The 24083-nt window shown below is 54.3% G+C and overlaps 1 protein-coding gene across 2 annotated transcripts in view; it reads right to left on the bottom strand.

The window, feature by feature from the left end:
- Positions 1–24083, bottom strand: part of TTC7B (tetratricopeptide repeat domain 7B) — a 270549-nt gene that overhangs the window by 220271 nt on the left and 26195 nt on the right. For both annotated transcript variants that reach the window (XM_068964694.1, XM_068964695.1), the window contains exons 2-3: positions 21848–22002; positions 16973–17141 (exon numbers count right to left, since the gene is read on the bottom strand). In XM_068964694.1, coding sequence (XP_068820795.1) covers positions 16973–17141; positions 21848–22002 — 324 coding nt within the window. The remainder of the gene's footprint in view (positions 1–16972; positions 17142–21847; positions 22003–24083) is intronic.

Genomic DNA, 24083 nt, shown 5'->3' with positions numbered 1-24083 from the left:
GGCGGCCTGCACAAACGATGTACCGGCCGGTCCCCAAGGCAAGCGCCTGACGGCAAGCGGGGGAAGCACCGGGCTGAAGCAGAGGGTGCGCCTTGTAGTCCTCTGACTGGGGCGGCACCGCGTCAGGGGTAAGGGCTTTGGGGGCAGGGGCGTGGAGGCTGTCGGGGGGTTTTTAAGAATGCTGTGCGTGCGGGCTCAGTCATCTCTGACTCTCTGCGACCTCACGGACTGTAGCCCACCAGGCTCCTCTGTCCGTGGGATTCTCCAGGCAAGAATCCTGGAGTGGGTTGCCATTTCCTCCTCCAGGGATCTTCCTCACCCAGGGATCGAACCCACAGCCCCTGCATTCTTTACCACTGAAGCCGCCTGGGAGGCCCCTAAACGTGCTGTAATTACTAATACCTGACTACTGTTACTCCAGAACCTGGCTCATAGTAGGAGCTGAGCAAACCCGAGCTCCTCTCCCTGTCTTGCAAGGTTGCACCGTGCCCTGCAGGGCAGACACAGGTCTCTGGCTCATGGGTCAAGGAACTCGGCAGGGGGGCCCAGCCAGTGTCCAGCGCAGCTTCCTCTGCTGCGCTCGTCCCAGGGGGATGGGGCGGGGAGCCGGCAGAGCCAGCTCTGACACCCTCCTCTCCGCAGTACAGTCTGTGCTCTGCTCCCGCCCCCAGAGAGCTCTGAGCTTTCCAAATATGGATGCTTTTTTTATTCCCAAAGCATCAGGAACATTTGGGGGAAGAAAATGAACACTAGACACGGCCTGGAAATAATGGAAGCCAAGGGATGGGCTGTGGCGGCATGAGCGCTCTTCTAGGAGTCAGGAGTCCGGGTTTTAAAATCCTAAATGGAAGCCTGGACCACGTGATCTTTTAGAACCTGGCTAGCATCAAGGGGATCCTAGAAATAAGGACCCAAATCCCAAGAATGAAAAATACAGCAACTGGCATGCACTGCAGGGGAGAAGCGGAGAAGGCAGTGGCACCCCACTCCAGTGCTCTTGCCTGGAAACTCCCATGGACGGAGGAGCCTGGTGGGCTACAGTCCATGGGGTCGCTAAGAGTCGGACTTGACTGAGTGACTTCACTTTCACTTTTCACTTTCATGCATTGGAGAAGGAAATGGCAACCCACCCCAGTGTTCTTGCCTGGAGAATCCCAGGGACGGTGGAGCCCAATGGGCTGCCGTCTGTGGGGTCACAGAGTCGGACACGACTGAAGCAACTTAGCAGCAGCAGTAGCAGCAGGGGAGAAGACTGCATTAAGGAGGCCCAAAGAGTCCCTGGGTTCCAAAAAACATGAGCTCTGGGAGATGGGGTCTTCAGAGCCCAACAAACTGAAAGACAGATTATAAACTGAGATGATTCCACCTGAAGGTGAGCATGGGCAGAAGAGGAGTTAGAGACGAGATTATTTGTCTTATAGCAGGCCCAGACCAAAATCTATTTTCTTTTAAAATGGAGAGCATTTCAGGACACACTAAAAACATCGCACTTCTGCTTAAGAAGTTGTTGTTACGTAGGTGGCGTCTGGGCTTCCCTGGTGGCTCAGAGGGTAAAGCGTCTGCCCACAATGAGGGAGACCTGGGTTTGATTCCTGGGAGGATCCCCTGGAAGAAGGAAATGGCAGCCCACTCCAGTATTCTTGCCTGGAGAATCCCATGGACAGAGGAGCCTGGCGGGCTACAGTCCGCGGGGTCACGAAGAGTCAGGCACGACTGAGCGGCTACCACAGGTGGCGTTTATCTATAGGAGATAGATGGCGTGGTCCTGGATGCCAGGGGAAATGTGTGGAGAACCATCCCAGCACACGCACTCCTGCGTGGCAAGCACGTACCCTGGTTCACCTGCTGGGATCTGCAGCCAGCAGCCTAGACCTGGCCCGGCCCAGAGCCCACCCCAGAGCAGGCACTCGCATATTTGCTGGTTGAGTGAGTTCATTAGTCATGCAGTCATAGTCTGAGAGAGGCACGTGACAGATGTGCAATAATTAAACAGAAACAGAATGCCAAGCTGGATGGCGCTCGCTAGAAACAGAGGTGGAATCAGAGGAAGGAGAGGGCTCGAGTGGATGACGGCGCTGGAGAGGTTGTCAGCGAGGGAGACTCCAGGCCTGAGGCGGAAGCCAAGCGGAGGTGGGAATGAGCCCGGCAGAGGTGAGGCAGGCGGGCGGGCAGCCGGCAGGGAGGGGAGCAGAGTGTGGCTGGGACAGAGCGGGAAAACGCACGCCCGGCCTAGACTCGGCCCGGTCAGCAGAGGTCATGCAGAGCTGGAGCTTCAACAGGAAGGAAAGGGAATAAGGCGGGAGGTGGGGAGTGCTGTCCACTCCCGATGCCCGCCACATGGGTTTCTCTGTGGCGCATTCAACCTCAGACTGCGTACAGCCTTCATCACGTTTTAACTTCGACCTGCTTAAGGATTAAATCTGCCACAGATGTACAAATGCTCACGTGCTTTAGGTCAGACCCAGGGGAAAGCTGTCTGTCACCTGCGTCCCTTCTCCCTCTGTGAGCCAAGCCCTGGCAGGCACTCTGCCTGTAGGTTCAGCTCCCCTGTTACATGCTGGACCGCCTGCCTGCCTCACTTGGTGGCCCCCTGAAGGAGATTCAGCCACCCCTGGGTTGTAACCAGATGTACACAGTCTGTCCCCAGACCCTGACCAACAAACCAGAAGCCTGGAGCCCCTCCTGCTGAGAGCGGCAGCCCCAGAATGAGGATGGGTCCCTGCACAGCACCCCCTTGTGGTCACAGAGGCAGCACGGTGCTCACCTGCACCCCCGTATCTTCACCCCACCCTCCTAGGAAGACTGGTGGCTCCTCTGTGATCCTCACCTGGTTGAAGAGCAGCATTACCTGCCCAGAGAGCTAAGCCAAAAATCTCACAGTCCCCTCGATTCCTTCCTCAACCACCCAGCATACATACCATCTCCATGGCCTACTGCAATTCAGGTTTTTGCACTGTCAGCTAGGACAAAGGAGTCAACTCTAGTTCTTTCAAATAAAGGAGATTTAATGTATGGAACTGTCTGCCTAAGTGATGAAACGGATGAGAAGCCAGACGGGATGGCATGGCATCCCCAAATTCTTCAACAGAAAGGCACAGACATCCCAGGGTGGAAAAGAATCACGGGAGGAGGTGGAGTTATGGCGTGGAGAAGCTGGGCTGCTGGGTGGGACCCAGGAGGAACCACAGAGGAAGAGTCTGGCTGGCTGCAGTGGAAACAACTGAAGAGAGACGGTTGCTGTCAAAGGTGCTGCCTGACGCGGCTCCTCCTTCCTCTTGCCTTCTAATTTCCTGCCAGTGTTTTCTGCTGGCGGAGTCCAGGCATCTGGAAACAGCCTCCAGAAGTCAAGCCCCCTGAGATGCAGAACCCAAAGCCAGCTCACCTCTCCAACCATTCTCCTTCCTCATAATCTTTAATTCCTTCTAATCTGTTTTCCACTATGTGCCAGAAAAATCTTTCTTGCTCATGAACTTAATTAAGTCATTCCTCCTGCTCACAACCTGGCAGTGGCTGACAGCCTCCTAGCAGGAAAAACTAGGACCCATCCACCAGGGTGACTTTGCTAATCAATTGCAAATATAGGTAGTCCTGCTTCCCACGGCTGCCACATGTACTGAGTTCACTTTGTAACATGGGTGAGCAGCTACTCACGGTGTTATGATTCTTCTCCTATAACATTTTATGGCGGAGTTTAGCTGATTAACAGTGCTGTGGTAGTCTCAGGTGGCAAGCAGAGGGACTCAGCCATACAGACACATGTCCATTCTCCTCAGACTCCTCTCCTGCCCAGGCTGCCATGTGACACTGAGCAGAGTCCCCTGCGCTCTGCAGCAGGACCTTGTTGGTTGTCCACTTAGATACAGCAGTGTGCACACGTCCATCCCCAACTCCCTAACTAGCCCACCCCCCAGTCTCCCCCAGAAACCACAAGTTTGTTCTCTAAGTCTGTGAGTCTGTTTCTCTTTTGTAAATAAGTTCATTTGTATGATATCCTTCTATATTATCCATATAAGGGATGTCATACAATATCCCTCCTTCTCTGTCTGACTTACTTCACTCAGTATGACGACATCTAAGTCCATCCAGGTTACTCAAGATATTATTGTAGAAGAAAACAGAGACTGTTCCACAGGCATCCACCCTGAGAATGATAACTGGCTGAAGAGCATCCTTTTCTGACCAGGATTGTTTGCCGTGATCAGAAGCTAAGGGCTCCAGTGAAAAGATGCCATGAAGAAGCAAGTGAAGACCAAGGAAAGGCTATTAAAGCCTATTACGCAATAGAGTATCAAGAGATTGAATCAGTAATCAAAAAACATCCTACGAAGAAAAGCCTGGGCTCAGGCGGCTTGCTGGGGAATTCTACCAAATGTTTCAAGTAGAATCAACACCAGTGCTTCACAAACTCTCCCAAAGAGTAGGAGAGGAGGTAACACTCCCCAGCTCACTCTGTGGCACCAGCATTATCTTCACACCCAAACCAGACAGACATCCCAAGAAGACTGCACCATCATGAATACAGATTAAAAATCCTCCACAAGATGTTAGTACACCAAATCCAGCAACATATAAAAAGGGTTACATATTATGACCCAGTGGGACTTATTCTAGGATCCGCGGTTGGCTTTAACATACAAAAATCAATCAGTATAATCCAGCCTGACAGAAGAATGGCTGCCCTGATGGTTCATCAGTAAAGATCGGCCTGCAATGCAGGAGACACACGTTCGATCTCTGGGTCCAGAAGATCCCCTGGAGGAGAAAAATGGCAACCCACTCCAGTATTCTTGCCTGAAAAGTCCCGTGGACAGAGGAGTCTGGTGGGTTGTAGATCAGTCGGACACGACTGAGTGAGCACAGAGCACAATAGAAGAATAAGGCACAAGAGGTGACACAGTCATTTCAGTAGAAAAAGCATCTGACAAAATCCAACACCCCTTTACAATAAAGACACTCCACGAACTGGAAATAGTTCCTCAACCTGATAAAGACCATTTATGAAAAACCCACAGCTAACACGGTACTTACTTGTGAAGACTGAAAGCTTTCACCCTATGTCAAAAATCTGCTCTGGTTACTTGTATTCAACACTGTACTAGAGGTTCCAGCTAATGCAGTTTGGCAAAAAGAAATAAATAAAAGGCATTCAGAGTGGAAAGCAAGCAGTAAAAATACCCTATTTACAGATGACATATTTATGGAAAAGCCTAAAGAAGCCATAAGAATTATGAGCTAATAAATGAGTACAGCAGGTTATAGACTAAAAGACCGATACACAAGAGCCGGCTGTGTGTTCTGCACACTAGCAATGGCCATTCTGAAACTTAAAACAGAGGAAACAATGCCACTTATGATAGCATCCAAAAGAACGAGACTTGGGAATAAATATTAAAAAAGGAATAAGGCTTGTACGCCCAAAACTAAAAAACATTTTTGAAAGAAATTAGAGACGACATTCCATGTTCATGGATTGGAAGACCTACTATTGTTAAGATGGCAATATTCCTCAAATCGATCTACAGACTCAACATAATCCTTATCAAATTCAACATGATCTTTATCAAATTCCCAGCAAGCTTTTTTCCCCACAGTAATTGACTATTTGAGTCTAAAATTTATATGGAAATATAAGGGACCCAGAAAAGCCACAACAATCTTGGGAAGAATAACAAAGTTGGAGGACTCATACTTCCCAATCTTAAAACTTACTACAGAGCTACGTAATAAAGACAGGGTAGTACTGGCATAAATGCAGACATACAGAGCAATGCGATGGGATGGGAATCCAGAAATAAACCTTGACATTTATATGCAATTAATTCAACAAAGACATCAAAACAATTCAATGGGAAAAAAACAGTCTCAACATGGTGCTAGAATAACCAGAGAGAAAAGAATGAAGTCAGGTCCCACCTCACACTATATACAAAAATCAACTCAAAGAAGCACACAGACCTAGATGTAAGAGTTAAAACTATAAAACTCTTTTTAAATTAAAAAAAAAAATTTGTGACAGTGATTAGTCAACAGCTTCTTAGATACAACACCAAAAGCACAAAAGAAAAAAACAGAGAAACTAAAATGAATAAAAACTTAACTTTTACGTTTCAAAGGGCACCGTCAAGAAGGTAAACAGATAACCTACAGAATGGGAGAAAACACCTTAAAACCGTACTGATGTGCAGAGACTTGTGTGTAGACTGTATAAGAGCTGTTATAGCTCAGTAATAAAACAGATTGCCCGCTTTTAAGACGGACACAGGACCTAAAAAGAGACTTTTCCAAAAAAGATATACAAATGACCAATAAGAACAAGAAAACCATTCAACATCATTAGTTGTTAGGGAAACGAAAACCACAATGAGATACCACTCCCCTACACACCAGCACAACTGTAATCAAAAGAGCAGATAAAGTGCTGACCAGGACGTGGAGAAACTAGCACCTTTCAGAGTAATACAGCTCTCTTTGGAAAATAGTTTGAGTTCCTCAAAAAAGTTAAACACAGAGTTATCACATGATCCAGTAATTTCACTCCTAAGTAACACCTAAGAGCAATGAACACATGTATCTACCCCAAATTTGGTGCAGAAATGTCCACAGCAGCGTTACTGATGACAGCTAGAAAGTAGGAGCAGCCTCACGTCCATCAGCTCTGCGTGGATTAACAGATATGAATGTGGCCTATTTATACAACGGAGTCTTATTCAGCCACAAAAAGCAACGAGACATGCTGTATGTGACACGTGAGAACCCTGGGCACACGCCAAGTGAAGGAAGCCAGACACAAAACGTCACACCATTCTGTTTATCTAAAGCGTCTAGAATAGGCAAATCTATAGAGAAAAAGCAGCTTAGTGACTGACTATGCCTGCGGGGCGGGGTGGGGCTGGGGGCTTCCCTGGCGGCTCAGCTGGTAAAGAATCTGCCTGCAGAGCTGGAGACCCTGGTTCGATTCTGGGTCAGGAAGATCCCATGGAGAAGGGCATGGCAACCCAATGCAGTTTTCTCGCCTGGAGAATCCCGTGGGCAGAGAAGCCTGGTGGGCTACAGTCCATGGGGCCACAGAGAGTGGGACAGGGCTGAGCGAGGAAGCACAGCCACAGGCCTGGGGGGGGGCGGTGACTAATCAGATGATGGAAGTGACTGTTACTGACACTGGTTTCTTCTGGGCTGGTGGAAATGCTCTCAAATTGACCGTGGTGATTGTTACACAACTCTGAACCACTGAAGTGCACACTATAAAAGGTTGTACTTTATGGGATGTAAATTATATCTCAATAAAGTTATTTTTCTAGAAAGCTGTAGAGCATATCCGTGATATGGAAATCTGAAGCAACACAGATGCTCCACAGGCAGCTGGCTCAAAAATATGCAAAGGCACACATCCACCGTGCAACCTTTAAAACCTGGTTTCAAAAATACTTAATGACACGGGAAAATAACTGTCATGCACACACATATATACATACAGTGGAAAAAGCAGGAAATAGTATATATAGCACAATCCTAACTGTGCACAGAATATAAGTATATATTTCATGGGCTTCCTAGGTTGCATTAGCGGTAAAGAACCTGCCTCTCAACGCAGGAGACCTAAGAGAGGTGGCTTCAATCCCTGGGTCGGGAAGATTTCCTGGAAGGGGGCACCCCACTCCAGTATCCTTGCCTGGAGAAGCCCATGGACAGAGGGGCCTGGCAGGATACAGTCCATGGGGTCGCAGAGTCAGACACGACTGAGTGACTTAGCACAGCACGGCACATAAATCAGACTTATTTAAAGATAGATATAAATATCTGTCTATATATCTTTTAAAAATACATCATTATTAACTAACTCAAGCAGCAGTAAGATGACTGGTTTTATTTTCTGCTTTATAGTTTTCTAAATTTTCCCAATAGCCTATACCTGACATACAACTGAAGAATAAATGTTCATTTTCAGATCAAAGGTCGGAATGAAAGGTAGCTAGTCCCACACAGTGCAGGTAGAAAGCACACGGGTACGGCTGTTCTGCAGGACAGTCTGGAAATAACTCCTCTCCTGACCCAGAAACCCCACTTCTAGAAACCTCTCCCAGGGAAACCGTTAAGAATGAGCGCAGCAACCAGGCTGAGAGGGCGTTGGTCACAGCCTCACATGCGGCCAGGAAAAGCTGAAAACAGCCCACATGGCCAAAAATAGAGACCTTTTCAGTTAAATATATTATAGCTCATCCATAGAATGAAATGCGGTACCGCTGCTGAGACGCTGCAGAAATGCACCTGCTGTCCCAGAGTGGCAGCAGGTCCCAAAGCAGCACATGATAGGACCTCATTCTATAAAAGGCAAAAGGCCACACGGGGTGTGTGTGGAGACGATCTGGAAGGACACACAAAACGTCAGCAAAGGCGGCTCTTGGGGGACAGGGCGATGGTTATTTCAAGGCTCTTCTGACTGGTCTGTATTTCTTGCGTTCATACGATGCGCACGTGCCTTGTCGGCGCCAGGAGGAGTAACAAAGCGAAAGCCGGGGGAGAGGCAGAAGGCCAGCCCCAAGCGGGGAGCGCCGCCCCGTGACAGGCCGGGCCGAGCGGGGGGCAGAGCCCATTGCGGGACCCCTGGGGGCAGGCCTTCTGCTGGCTCAGGCCTGCACGCGGCAGAGCTCTTCCTCGTCGTGTCTCACTCACCCTTCTCAGGGTCCGTGTCAGGTGCCGCTGCTTCCATTGTGCAGGTGAGAAAAGCGAGGCTCTGATGAAATTGCTGAGGAGCTGCAGAGCAGCATCAAGGGTGAGCAGGTGTCTGACACCAGAGTCCCCTCAGTGGCCTCCCTCATCCAGCAGAAACAGGCTGGGCTCCAGAGTCCCTGGGCCTGGATTCGAATCCCACCTCACCGCTCCAGCGTTCTCGCCCGGGGAATCCCAGGGACGGGGGAGCCTGGGGGGCTGCCGTCCATGGGGTCGCACAGAGTCGGATGCGACTGAAGCGACTCAGCAGTCACTTTGAAATGCGAGCTCCCAGCCTTCTCTGCAGAGAAGGGCACCCCCTTCAGCACAGGACTGTTCTCAAGATGCAGCGCCCTCAAGCGGGAGGCCTGCAGACGGCGTGCCTGGCTCCTGGGAGAGTGAAGGTGTGAGTCAGTCGCGTCCCACTCTTCATGACCCCATGGACTGTAGCCCACCAGGCTCCTCTGACATGGGAGTCTCAGGTGAGAACACCGCAGGCTCTGGGAGGGCTCAGTAAGTGCTAATCCAACAGAAACCCCACCTCTCAGGGCCGCAGGAGTCTGAGATGGCTGCAGCTGTGAGAAAGGTCCCGAGATACGGGAATAACGGGCTCCATGCAGTTCCCACCGCCCGGCTCTGGCTCTAACCCGGAACCCAGCACAGTCCAGTCCTTCTTCCCTCTGAGCCCTCCACCATCCCTGCAGGCTGCCGGTGTGGTCTGGTCCCAAGGCCACCTCCAGCCACAGTGACTGTCACAGAGCAGTCGCCTGCAAAGTATTAAGTCACTGAATCGCATCTGACTCTGTGCGACGCCGTGGACTGTGGCCCACCAGGCTCCTCTGTCCGTGGGACTCTCCAGGCAAGAATACCAGAGGGGATTGCCATGCCATGCCTGGGTCTTCCCAACCCAGGGATGGAACCCAGGTCTCCCACATTGCACACGGATTATCTACCGTCTGAGCCCCCAGGGGAGCCCGTGACACCTGGCTCCCCCCCCAGCTGTCGCTTCCCCTCTTCCCCTGTAGGGATCGCCTCCAAGAGACAACGCCATAAGGTGTCCGGCTCTTTGATGAGAAAGAGGCTCATCCTCAGAGGGGCCGCTGCTGAGCCGCCTGGGGACAGCCCCCTACCAGTGCCCTGCAGGGCCCACCCTCTTCATCACGGCCTTCCTGAGGGTCCTGAGCCGGCTCCAGGGCATGCCACTGGCCACTGAAACAGCGTCGAGGGTGCAAGCGTGACCCAGGCGGGGCCAGCGGGACCCAGTGAGGACCTGGCTGAGACTTCCGAGACTTTGCCCAAGGGGAGCAGAGTCTGGCGCCTGGGAAGGGAAACTGCGGGGGGGGGGGGGGGGGGGACACGCTGGGCGGTGGAGGGAGGGCAGCCCTGGCTTCCAGCCCTGAGGCCCGCTGCCGCCACAGTCAGACTGAGGTGGGTCTTCTACCCTGCAGCTGGGAGGCCCTGCCCTGTGGCTCCCGGCAGAACTTCACAGGAGTCTGAAGCCCAGGTTTACCCTCTGCACGTGTCTGCCACCGGGCTCTGACTTCTGGGATGTTATAGTTGCCGACTCGGGTCGGCACTCTGTGAGCAAAGCACGCTCGCTCACCGAGTCTGCTGAGCGGCCGGCTGGGCAGACAGAGGGGGTGACACAGACCCCCGGCCTCCAGGCCAGCCCCTCCGCACCGCCTGTCCCATCAGCTGTCCCACTGCTCTTCCCTGAGGGCTCAGGCAGTAAGGAATCCGCCTGCAGCGCAGGAGACCCGGATTCAGTCCCTGGGTGGGGAAGATCCCCTGGAGAGGGCATGCAATCCACTCCAGTATTCCTGCCTGGAGAATCCCATGGACAGAGGAGCCTGGTGGGCTACAGTCCGTGGGGTTGCAAGGAGTCAGACATGACTAAGTGACTTTCCATGTTTAAAGGTTTGTGTTCATGGCCCTGGGCGCTGCCCCTGACAGGCAAGCATCTTTTTCCATCTTGACGCTGCACCCCAGGACGGGATGCTCAGGCACAGTGGGCCAGTCTCACGTGAGGAAGGGGTAACATTCCCAAGGGGGTGTTGCTGTTCAGTCACTAAGTTGTGTCTGACTCTTTGCGACCCCATGGACTAGGGAACGCCAGGCTCCCCTGTCCTTCATCATCTCCCGGAGTTTGCTCAGATTCCTGTCCACTGAGTCGGTATTGCCATCCAACCATCTCATCCTCTGCCACCTGCTTCTCCTTTCGCGTTCAGTCTTTCGCAGCATCAGGATCTTTTCGGGGGGGGGGGGGGCTATAATTCTGTCACCACCTCCACAAAGCTGTGCTCGTCACCTGCACTTCTGCAGAGCGAGAGGCCCACAAGGTCTGCAGACTCCAGAAGGCGAGGCCTCCGCGCAGGAGGGGAGGTCTGGTGGGGAGGGACACGCCCTCCTCCCTGGGGCCCAGAGGAGACAGTTTCTCCTCCTCTGCTGTGTCTTATCAGCCAGTGTGTTCAGCACGTCCCTTCTGAAGACAGCTCTCTGGGAACGCACTGAATTGTTCTTGGCTCTTAAAGGAAGGCTGGTTGAATCCAACGATCGATCCATCCCCAAGTGAATGGCCCTTTGTGATAAAACCATGAACGTGGGTACAGCTCTAAAGACCTCTAACCTTCCGGGTCAGCCCTGGGCGAGACTGGTGCTGTGGAGCGTGAACTCTGACTTAGCCCCCCAGCAAGCAGTCCCGTGAGGCGTCTGGTCCCGGCGTCCCAGGCCCCTGGCACCCGCGCCCTCAGACGCCATCAGCAGACTCTCCTCCCTGAGCACTGCTCCAGGCCTCTCGCTTGCTCTCCCACATCCGGAGCCAGACCCTCAGCCACACAAAGCAGGCACCCTGCAGCGCCTCTCCCCGCTTCCCACAGCTGGATGTTCCCGGAGGCTGCCGAAGAGATCTGTCCATTTGGGTTTAAACTAAGTGGATACATAAGAACAAAACCAGCTAATCTCTGTTGATCTGCCAGGCACGTGCTAACTGCTTCACAGGTGTTCACTCATTTCCTACAGCCACCTTGTAATGCAGAAACCATTATCACCTCCATTTTATAGATGAAAAAAGGGGCCCCAGTGAGGTGAAATTTGCACAAGACCCTAAAGCTAGCAAGTGAGAAAGCTAGAGGTCAAACCTAGAAGTCTGCCTCCAAAACCCCAAACTCTGTCAGAGGGGCAATTCCAAGCCACGAACAAAGGAGGCGCGAAGAGAGCAGAGGGGGCCCCACGTAGCTCCCAGCACGGTGACCGCCGCCTTCCCCAGCTGGGCACTGGTGGCTCGGCGGTCAAGAATCCGCCTGCCCATGCAGGAGACCCAGGTTCGATCCCTGGGTCGGGAAGGTCCCCTGGAGAAGGAAACGGCAACCCACTCCAGTGTTCCGGCTGGAGAATCCCATGGACAGTCCACGGGGTCACGAAGAGTCAGAGTCGGACGCGACTGAGCGACTCAACGCCACCACCACCGGGCCACAGCCCTCACACAGCCCGACGAGCCTCCTAGCGAGAGCTAGCTCCCCTTCTTGGCCCTGCCTGCGAGTCGCTGGCCGAGGGAGCCCCTTGCCCTCTCTGGCACCGTCTCCTCCACTGGAAAGCAAGACGTGTGTATGAGAGACGGCTGCGAAGGCCCCGTTTGTATCTGGGCGTCAGTCCTCCGCAATCTGAAAAGAGGTTGACCCCGGGTGGCTGCCTCCAGGCTCCCGGTCTCCCGCCGCGGGGGCGCCAGTGCCCAGCCTCGGGTCCCGCGTGCCCTCTCTGTTCACTCGGCACAGGCTCCTCTGTCTGCGCCCTCCTGCAGGTCCTGCCTCGGTCAGAGACGGAGCTCTGGGGGGCACACCCAACGAGGGGCTCGCGTGTCCCCGGTCTCTCCCTCCTCCCCAGCGCCTGCTGGCCGTGGCTCTGTGGGAGCTCCTCACCGGCGACTGACGGGCTCACTCCTTCTCACCCAGAGCTCTCGCCTTTCCCCGTGCAGGGCCGCCGCCCCCTGGGGCCGTCAGTGACGAAGCCGCGCCCTAGAGGAGCACGGTGGGGCATCCGCCCGCCAGCCTCGAGCCGGCGCTCCCCCGCAGGGCTGGCGCGGCCCGCGCTCACTGGGGCCAGGGCAACCTGCGCTCCCTCCTGCAGCAGGGCACGAGCCTCGGCTGTGGGCAGAGGCCATCTCGGGAGACAGGCCACTTACCGCCCCCGCCATCCTAGCTGCAGAAAGTAGCCGATGTCCCGCAGATCTAAGTCCCAAAACAGACGGTGGCCACGCGTTCACCGTTCCCAAGCCCCCCACTTGGGAGATTTCACGTGGTACCTCAATCTGCACTCAGAGCAAGGACCTCTACACTTGATTCACCCACTTCTACCGGAAGCGGAAGACTTCCTGCATGCCTCCTATTCTCATCCTCCGCTTGTCTTCTGAGGTATAAGGGACAGGAGGAAGGAGCTGGGGGCTGGAGGGGAGCTGAGGTCCACGTGGAGGCTCCCTGACAACGGGAATGAAGTGAACTGGACAACCTTGGGGGAAGGGCCCGCGGCAGGCTCGGTCACTCCTCTTAACAGGCAGCGGCCGAGTCTGAACGAGCGAGATGTGCTCACTGTGTCAGCACTGGGCAAAGGAGATGCCTCTGACCGTCACAGCTGGGAGCAGAGGCCCAGAACCGCCTACATGACATGATGGGCATCCTGCCAAGTAGAGATCTGAGCAAAGGAACGTCCATCAGTTTCAATCAATAACTGAGCATCTCAGTGGGTAAAGAATCTGCCTGCAATGCAGGAGATGCGAGTTCGATCCCTGGTTGGGGAAGATTCTCTGGAGAAGGGAATGACTATTCACTCCACCATTCTTGCCTGGAGAATCCCATGGACAGAGGAGCCTGGTGGGTGGTCTTTGCTACCAGGAGTCCATGGGTTGCAAAGAGCTGGACATGACTGAGCAAATAACACTTTCACGTTCAACAGCACTATGCGCCAGACACCGTGCTAGGTTCTGAGGATGGCACTCGAGCAAAACATTTCTTCCTCGAGTGGAATTCACAGACTGGTGGGAGGGCCTGAAAACAGTACAGCTGGTTCCAACATGGTGTTCAGGGGACTCTAACCTCCGGTGCTACGATACTGTCAACGTGGTGGACTCTGAATGGGTGAGCACTGGGGGGCCTCGGGGAAGACGGGAAGGGTAAGCCTGCAGGCTGGGGCTTGTAGGCAGGAGCCTGGGGCAGGGTGAGCACTGAGGGGGTACCCCAGGGGGGCACCAGGAGGAGGGGTGCGGGTGCAAACCAGGGGTTCTCCAGGGACCTGCACGCTTTCTGCCTGCAGAAACCTTACTAGCCCGAGCAGACTCCCACCCACACGCCAGTGGAACAGGGTGGCTGAGAACATGGACTCAGGAGCTGAGCACCCCGCAGTCTGCCTCGCTCCCGACACAGGAGAGGAGCAGGGGCCGAGGCTGAGTCCCGGCTGTAGGACCCCAGGCAGCGTATCCAACCTCCCTGGGCCTCAGTGTGCTCATCTGTGAAATGGAAAGAGTCGTGTCCATCCCACAGGTGGTGGTGAGGCTTGGCTGAGACGCCCAAACAAGAGTCACAGCACCTGGCACACAGTAGGCACCAACGTCATTCCTAGTGACCTAACCCCATTGCGTTTCCTTCGTCTGTGAATTAGGGGTGTGGAGGATTAACTCACCTCTCAGAGGAGGTGCTTGTAACTGCACAATGTGGGTTTCAGACTCCCCACGAGCCAAGGCTAACGTTACCCAGTCAAGGGAAACCGGTCCCAGCCACAGCTGCCCCAGCAGATGTGGACGTTCGGGGACATTCCCAGCTCTGGCTGAGACCCCGGGTCGAGTCAGACCTCAGGGGCCCCTGGAAGAGGGCAGGTGACCTGTGAAAGTGTGCAGCTCAGTCCACGCGGGCAGCAGCCTGCAGGCGGCAGAGGGAGGGGCGTGAGCCGGTGCCCGCCCACCCGAGGGGCCCCTGCCCGGGACGCCCGCCCGGGCTCACTCTGGTGAAGGAGGGACAGCGCCTCCCTCTTCCCGTGAGCTGGCCGGCGTGTCCCCGGAGTCGTGCTGGGGCCGCCGCTGTCACACACCACCCAGGGCCAGTCTCGACCTGCGGCCCTCCTTGCCTGCTTGGCGGGCAGCACAGTCCGCCCCACCAGGCTGAGGCAGAGCCCAATTCCGGACCCGAGCTTTCGGCGCTAAAGCACCCTCAGAGCCCCGCTGCCCTAGCGGGCAAACCAGCAAACCAGCCCCCGGGTACAAGCCTGCAGGCCCCAGGCCAGCCAGGCGACTAGGAACCACCAGGTGACGCCCTGCTCTTGCTGCAGAGTCCTGACCCTGGCCCCAGATCTCACTCACACACACACACACACACACACACACACACACACACACAGACACACACACACACACACACACAGACACACACACACACACACACAGACACACACACACACACACACACACACACACCACACCACACACACACACACACACACACACCTCCCACAGCCCAGGGCATGTGAGGTGCTGGGCTAGCAGCAGGCAGAGGAGGGCGGCTGTGTGGCGCAGACCCTCGGAACCACTGAGACGGCCTCGCAGGCCTGTCAGCCCCAGCACTCTGTTGGAGTGATGGCCCACGAGAACGCAGAGATTAACTAGAGGAATCTAAACTTCCTGGAGCAAGATTCCCGGGGAACGGGGTGCATATGCCGCCCGGCCACAGAGCTCTCAAGCGGGCACGCTGCGGTTGGGTCAGCACTGCACCGGGCAACCGAGGCGGACCGCAGCTGCACACGAGTGGCCAGCTCACTGCTGGTCCAGAGGGGGCGGCCGCCTGGGACCCAGGCCTCTGTGTGGCCACGGTTGGCAGGAAGGGGAGGGGCAGCTTCAGAGGGTCTCCTTCTTACCGAGGCCTTCAGAGCGCCACTAAGTGCGCCTCTTCCTCCAGGAAGCCTTCCTGAACCCGCTGGCCCACAGCCATCTTTCCTTTGCAAAGCTGTTACCCAGGCCTGGCTTTTCTCGTTTGCTGTTGCTGTTTTGTTTGGGGCTAACATTTCAATACATCATTTAGTAAATGCTTTACATATATTATGTGACTTTGTCCTCAGAACGCTATGAAGTGGTTGTGATTATACCCATTTCACAGATGAGGAAATGACAACTTAGAAAGGTCAAATAGCGTGCGCGTCCTGCCTTCTTGTCCTTTTCCTCCCCACGGGACTGAGCTCCCTCAGATCCGATTATAGTCCTCTGCGGCCAACAGAGCAGCCCTACCCTCTTCTATGCCCTGAGCTGCTAGGCCCCCAGGTGAACGCCAAGGCTTAATTAACCCAGCATGCAGAGTCACTCAGTCGTGTCCGACTCTTTGTGACCCCATGGACCGTAGCCCCCCAGGCTCCTCTGTTCATGGGATTCTCCAGGCACACACACTGGAGTGGGTTGCCGTGCCCTCCTCCAGGGGATCTTCCTGACCCAGGGATCAAACCTGTGTCTCTTACGTCTCCTGCATTGGCAGGCGGGTCACCTGGGATGCCGAGGTGGTCTTAAAATAAAAATGCGGTCAGCCAATAAAAATCAGCCATGTGTCAACTGGCCATCCAGTAAGGATGCCCGTATATATACTGTGTGCGTGCATGCTGTCACTTCCATCCTGTCTCTCTGCGACCCCACGGACTGTAGCCCGCCAGGCTCCTCTGTCCATGGGATTCTCCAGGCCAGAACACTGGAGTGGGTTGCCATGCCCTCCTCCAGGGGATCTTCCCAATCAGGGATCGAATCCGGGTCTCCCTCTTGGCAGGTGGATTCTTTACTACTGAGCTAGTGGGGAAACCCTGTTTATATGCTGTGAATTGAAAGCCGCTCAGTCGTGTCCGACTCTTTGCGACCCCAAGAACCACTCAGTCCATGGAATTCTCCAGGCCAGAAGACTGGAGTGGGCAGCCTTTCCCTTCTCCAGAGGATCTTCCCAACCCAAGGATGGAACCCAGGTCTCCTGCATTGCAGGAGGATTCTTTACCAGCTGAGCCACCAAGAATGGCCCCTGCTTAAGTTGAAGATAAACTATCGGGAAACTTGACTGAAATACAGTTCTCCTGCAAAGCCAACTGAGGAGCTGCAGTTCTGGGGAAACACCACGTCGCTGGGCCTAGAAAGGCCCACAGCCTGCAGTGGGGCAACCCCCCAGCTGCCTCGCCAGGAGCGGCCGGGGATGACGCCCAGGAAGGCTCCGAGGCCCGGGCAGCAGAGCCGGGGCTCGGCCCGCAGGAGCGCGCGCGGCCTCACCTTGGGTGGCGTAGGCCTCGGCGGCCATGCGCAGCCGGTAGGGGGGCGCGCCCGCCAGCGGCCAGTCCTCCAGGCCCGCCCGGGCGTAGAGGCCGAGTGCGCCGTCGTAGTCCCCTTCCACGTAGTGCAGCTTGGCCAGGACCAGACTGGACTCCTGCAGGAATTCTGACTGGAGGGGAGAGGAGAGAAGAGAAACACTGTCCTCAGATGCGCGCCCACACTCCCCGCGGGCCTGCGCTCCCCACGCCCGGACGGCCCTGGGAGTTCCCCGGCCGCGCCGTCCACGGGGCCCAGCGACTGCGACTGCGGGGCGGCGGCAAAAGGTGGGCTCTCCGCCCCCCCGGAACATCACTCCGCCATCACCAGGAACGGAGTGCTGACCCCTGCCGCCACACGGGCCGGCCTCAGAAGCATGGCGCCAAGCACACGCTGCGGGTACTGGCCGGGGCGGTCCGGTCTACCGAGGCTGAAACAGACAAGTGCCGCCCGGGGCTGGGAGGGTAGGGGCAGAGGCGGCGCCTGCCGGCGGGGTTACAGGCTCATTTCTGGCCCGACGAGAATGTTCCAGAATTGAGGCAATATTTGCACAGCTCTGTGACTCTACTGTGAAAGTGAACTGAAAGTCACTCAGTCGTGTCCCACTCTTTGCGACTCCATGGCCTACACAGTCCATGGAATTCTCCAGGCCAGAATACTGGAGTGGGTAGCCTACCCCTTCTCCAGCGGATCTTCCTGACCCAGGAATTGAACCCAGGTCTCCCGCATTGCGAGCAGATTCTTTACCGGGTGAGCCACCAGGGAAGCCCACGAATACTGGCGTGGGCAGCCTACCCCTTCTCCAGCGGATCTTCCCGACCAGGAATCAAACAAGGGTCTCCTGCATTGCAGGCAGATTCTTTTTAGTGACTCTACTGAAAACCATTAAATTGCACACTTTATCTTTTTTGCAATAGTAGAAGATGTTTATCAGTTTTCACAATCAATACCCAGGCAAAAAATAAAAGGATCATTACAATTGCAAGCCAGAATGCAAACATGATTAACCTAACAATATAAAATAATTACATACAGTTTGGGGTGTTAAGCAGAGTGATGTGCTAAGGGGAAGTGCACACATGCCCAGGTTTTCATCTGCCCAGCTAGTCTCTGTCTTTTGGTTCGTGCATTTAATCCATTTACATTTAAGGTAATTATTGATATGTATGATCCTATTACCATTTTCTTAATTTTGGGGGGTTTATGTAGGTCTTTTCTTTCTCTGGTGTCTCCTGCTTAGAGAAGTTTCTGTAGCATTTGTTGTAAAGCTGGCTTGGTGGTGCTGAATTCTTTTAACTTTTGCTTGTCTCTAAAGCTTCTGATTTCTCCATCAAATCTGAACAAGGATTCTATGGCATGTGAATTATGTTTCAATAAAGCTGCTGTAAAACAAGCTCCCCTCAGGCCTCAGGCTGGGCCAAGGATGGAAGGAGGGTGTTATGAACAAAACACAGAAGCACCTGTCTCAACAAAGGCGGCTCCATGGACATCCTGGTGGGTCGAGCGCACAGCACTGGGGCTGTGCCACTGACTGTAGCCCAAATAACCCGAGGAGGGAGGCTTTCTAAACTCGTGTAAGAACCAGACTTTCTTTCCAGGGACAAGCTTTTCTAGCTGAGCTATTCCAGCTGCTTATGGGGACTGACCAGTCCCTCCAGAGGGTGCACGTTCGAGCTGTCCTCTGATGGGCTCGTCCTCCTCCCCATCGGAGAGGCTGGCTTCCCCGCCCACACGTGTGCCAGCCTCATCCTGGGCCCTTCCCCAGGCCCACTTATCCCTGGGGAGAGGAGAGGTGACCCAGCCGTCTATGTAGCACCCTCTCCTAGGCATCCTCCTTGGAACCCCAGCCATACAAGGCTGAAGTTTTCAGCTGACGGACACACACCACGAAGCGCCACTATCCCGTAATCTACGGCTGAGATGGGGTGGGCGATACACAGGTCACTGGCCAGAGCGTGGTCAACTTCCAGGCAGTCCTTGAAAGGGCACAGGGGCCGCGCTGGAAAGGACACAGGGCAGACAGACAGACTGAAGGGAGCAAAGGGGTTTTAAGAGTGGCCCAAGCAAGTGACACCAATGCACGCATCAGAATTATATTTGGAAACAGAAAGAAATCAAAGCAGACTTGAGAAAACAGAAAAAGAGCTATGAGAAAGCATCCACTGCGGGGTTCTCCAGCAGGAGGGGGGACAGGGCAGCCTGGCTACGGTGGACAGGGTTCTGCCGTGCCCCCTCTCTCTCCCTGGAACTGAGAACCGCAGGCTGGAAAGCAAACTGAAGTGGGAAGGGGAGGGGAATTACTGTCTGCCGGGTCCAGAGCTTCAGCGCGGGGTGACGGAAAGGTTCTGAGGACGGGTGGTGGTGATGAGGATATGAACACACTTAAAACCACTGGCTTCCCTGGTGGCTCAGAGGTTAAAGCGTCTGCCTCCAATGCGGGAGACCCGGGTTCGAACTCTGGGTTCGATCCCTGGGTCGGGAAGATTCCCTGGAGAAGGAAATGGCAACCTGCTCCAGTATTCTTGCCTGGAGAAGCCCATAGATAGAGGAGCCTGGTAGGCTACAGTCCACGGGGTCGAAAAGAGTCGGACATGACTGAGCGACTTCACTTTCACTTTCCAAACCACTGACTTGGGACATTCCTGGCGGTCCAGTGCTTAAGACTCTGCCCTCCAGAGCAGGGGGCACAGGTTTGATCCCTGGTCAGCAAGCTAAGACCCCACATACCTGGCCAAAAAACCAAAACATGAAACAGAAACAATATTGTAACAAATTCAATAAAGACTTTAAAAGTGGCCCACATCAAAAAAAAAATGTTTAACAAAATAAAAATGAAGCCAGCGAACTATATGCTAAGAAATGGTTATAATGATAAATTTTATGTTATTTATATTCTATCGCAAGAAAAAATGCTTTCAATTTAAAAAATGTTAACAAATGTGAAAGCCAGATGTCCAACATGAAGGAGCTTGAGGGAAATTCTCAGGGATGGAGGCGCAGCCTGTAGAGGCTTGCTGGGCGAGTGCAAAGGAGGAGACAGCTAGGCCCAGGCCCCAGCCAGGGGACCCGGGAGCAGCCCCAGCCTTGGGCCCACCGCCCAGCCCGGATGAGCGCAGCTTTCTCAGCTTGAGTCAGAGGCCAGGGCCCCGGCAGCTCGTTCAGACTTTTTGCCCCAACACGGCCCCTGCTCTGGTCTCTCCAGCCTCGGCGCACCTGTGTTTCGTGGGCACCTATGAGGTCGCTGGATGGCATCACTGATTCAGTGGACGTGAACGTGGGCAAACTCTGGGAGACAGGGAAGGACAGGGAGGCCTGGCGTGCTGCAGTCCACGGGGTCGCAGAGTCGGACATGACTGAGCGACTGAACAAGAATGTGTCTGTATAGGGCTTTCCCCAGCTCCCAGGCAGGAGACCCTGGACCTTGAGGTCAAGCAGAGAGGAAATTTCACATGGGCCAGTGGGAGTGGGGCGGTCTGCCCACGCAGTAGCCAGGCGACTCTGGAGCACTTTACAAGGCTCTGGTGCTCACGCTCGGTCGTGTCGGGCTCTCTGCGACCCTTGGACTGCAGCCCATGGGATTTTCCCCCGCACGGCTTCCTCTGTCCCTGGGATTTTCCCACCTAGAATACTGCAGTGGGCTGCCATTTCCTGCTCCAGGGGAATCTTCCTGACCCAGAGATCAAACCTGCGTTTTCAGTGTCTCCAGGATGGCAGGCAGATTCTTTACCGCTTAACCACTGGGGAAGCCCCACTTTTGGCAACGGGAGAAACACTGTATGGGCAGAACCAGGAAAGTAGCAAACACTGCTGCGTATCTAGAGCTATCCGACTGGGAAAGAATCTGTACACCTGAGACTCAAAACGACTTGAGCTAAGTGGGCTTACAGGAGAGAAATGTGAAGCTCAGAGGTTAAGCAGCTTCCCAAGATCACATAGCTTATGACGCCACGCTGGAAAGCAAACTCGGAAATCTAAGTTGAAATTCAATATTCTTGCTACCACACTGGATTGTGAGGGATGAAGAGGACCCGGTGAAACAAAAGGTTTTCCAGACGAAATGAGGGGGATTGGAAGTGGGACAGAACCTAGTCAGGGGCCCCCACCCCGCGCAGCCGCAGGCGCACTCGCACTCCTGGAAGGACACCTGAGTGCCTGCACCGTCCCCTCTAACGAGACCCACCAGAGTCCCGAGAACCAGCTTCGTGAAGAACGACCAACGTGGAGACAAGAGTCCCTAAGTCTGAAGAGAAGTGCAGGAAGGGAGGAAGGAAGAAGGAAAGAAGTCAGAGGTGCAAAAACTCACAGCACTGCAGGCTGGGCTGGGAAGGGGGCCGGGGGTGAGGCGAGATGAAAAGCTTCCAGCAGGAGAGCCTCGCGAGAGGGGACGCAGATGAGACCCAGAAACGGGCGGATGAACGCAGGGCAGCCCCTCAAGCGCTAGGGCCCTCGGCGGGCAGAGGGGGCGCCTGCCAGGCCCCCACAGCTCGGCCCGGCCGCCCGGGACGCTCGGCTGCAGACCTCGGGCGGGCGAGGATCGCTGGCTAAGGGACCGCGGGACTGGCTCCTCCGCTGTCGGTGGGATAAAGCCAGGCTGAGCCCCGGGCCACACCTGACATCTTCATGCCAGACCCCTGGGGACGGCAGTGCCACTTCTCAGGAGAACGTGGCCTCAGAGGCCCTCCTGGGAGAGAAGCTGCTGGTCTGGAGGCCCCGCGTCGAGTGCCCTCCCGAGCCCGGAAGCACGTGGGTGGAGCGGCTCCCAGGACCCGCCCCGGCCCCGCCCCCCGCCGCCCCGGCCCCGCCCCCCGCCGCCCCGGCCCCGCCCGCAGGCCCCGGTACCTTGAGGTTGCCTCGGTCCAGGGCGGCGGTCAGATGCTTGCGGACCTCCGTCAGCTGGGGCCGGGGGCCTCGGGGGCTGGCGCCCTGCCGCAGGGGGTGCTCCTTCAGGTACTGCTCCAGCTTGGCCTCCCCGAGGAGGAGCTCCGCCATGTCATCTACGAAGAACAGAGGCAGAGGGTGAACGGGGCGAGGGTGGCCTGCGTGCGGGGAGCCTCGGGGACCATCTCACAGTGAGTCCTCTTAATTAGTAAAGAAGCTTCCAGAGGAGGGCAGCTCAAGCACTCACTCCTCGTCCCGTATTTCCTGCTCTAGAAAGATTTGCTGATGTTGCTCTGTCGCTCAGTCTTGTCTGACTCTGACCCCACCGACTGCAGCGCCCCAGGCCTCCCTGTCCATCACCACCTCCCGGAGTTTGCTCAGACTCATGTCCATCGAGTCGGTGATGCCATCCAGCCAAACGACTGATACACGTTAACATGGAGAGAGCTCAAGATCAGTAGGAAACACAAAGTTGTCTTATGATTTATTCAGTACGATCTTACCAAGACACATAAGACGCAATACTCTGTATCTTCCAAAGACGATGCAGTGAAATCTTCTAGCTCTTTTGTGGTCTATAGCCTTATATGTGGACATGAACTGGTAGGATGTCTTGTGTACGCAAGACCTTTCAAACAAGTTTGTATGGAAATGACCTGAACATAGGCAGTCTGTTTCTGCCTAAAAGTCAGAACTCTGCAGACATGCTGTCTGGGAATGCTTATAGGAAGGCTCTCCTCCAAGAGTGTATTACTTACGCTTCTAACTTTGTTAATGTTGCTGTTGGCTTGTTAATTAGAATAAAAACCTCACTCTGAGAGCAGCTTTTGGAATCCACACATCCAGATTGTTCTGAGAACACCCAGAACAATTCATACCCCAGCCTGAAAACGGTCTATTTCTTTCTGTGATGGAACAGAACATACTTGTATTAAAATATAAATGCAGTTTTTAAAGACCTAGGAAAATATGCCTCAAGCTCAAGCTCATGACAGGAGTTCTCTTTCACGGATCACAGCCTCGTTGTGGCAGAGGGGCCTGTGGAACTCATGAAGCTATGAGCCACACCATACAGGGCTGCCCAACAGGGACAGCTCATCATGGAGACTTCTGACACAGTGCGGTCCGTGGAGGAGGGAATGGCAAACCACTCCAGCGTTCCTGCCTCAACAACCTCATGAGCAGTATGAAAAAGCAAAAAGACATGACACCCGGAAGATGAGCCCCAGGTCAGAAGGTGTCCACTATGCTCCTGGGGAAGAGTGGAGAAAAGTCCCAGAAAGGATGAAGTGGCTCGGCCACAGCAGAAACGATGCCCAGTTGTGCACATGTCTGGCGGTGAAGCTAAAGTCCAGTGTTGTAGAGAACAGTATTGCGTAGGAACCTGGATGTTAGGTCCGTGAATCCAGGCAAATCGGACATGGTGAAGCAGGAGACAACAAGAGCGAACGTGGACATCTTAGGAAAAGGTGAACTACAATGCACAGGAGTGGGCGAATTTAATTCAGGTGACCATTATATCTACTTCCATGGGCAAGAGTCCCTTGGAAGAAATGCAGTAGCCGTTTTAGTCTGAAATGCAGTACTTGGGTGCAATCTCAGAAACGACAGGATGACCTTGGTTTGTTTCCAAGGCACATCATTCAACATCCCAGTAATCCAAGTCTAAGGCCCAACCACTACCCAAAGAAGCTGAGTTGACCAGTTCTATGAAGACCTACGAAACCTTCTAGAACCAACACCAGGAAAAGACGGTCTTTACATCACAGGGAACCGGAATGCAAAGTAGGAAGTCAAGAGATTCCTGCAGCGCCAGGCAGGTTTGGACTTAAGAGTGCAGAATGAAGCAAGGTGAAGGCTAGCAGAGTTTTGTCGAGAGAGCTCACTGGTCACAGCAAACACCTGTTTCCAACGCACAAAAGATGACTCTACACATGGACATCACCAGATGGTCAACACTGAAATCAGACTGATTATATTCCTTGCAGCTAAAGATAGAGAAGCTCTGTACCGTCAGCGAAAACAAGACCAGGGGCCGACTGTGGCTCAGATCATGAGCTCCTTACTGCAAAATTCAGGCTTCAATTGAAGAAAGTAGGAAGACCATTAGGCCATTCAGGTATGACCTAAATCGAATCCCTTATGATTTGTGGAGGTGATGAATAGATTCAAGGGATTAGGTCTGGTAAACAGAGTG

Source organism: Capricornis sumatraensis, chromosome 2, assembly GCF_032405125.1.
Source record: "Capricornis sumatraensis isolate serow.1 chromosome 2, serow.2, whole genome shotgun sequence".
NCBI lineage: Eukaryota > Metazoa > Chordata > Mammalia > Artiodactyla > Bovidae > Capricornis > Capricornis sumatraensis.
This window is presented reverse-complemented; position numbering and strand designations above follow the sequence as displayed.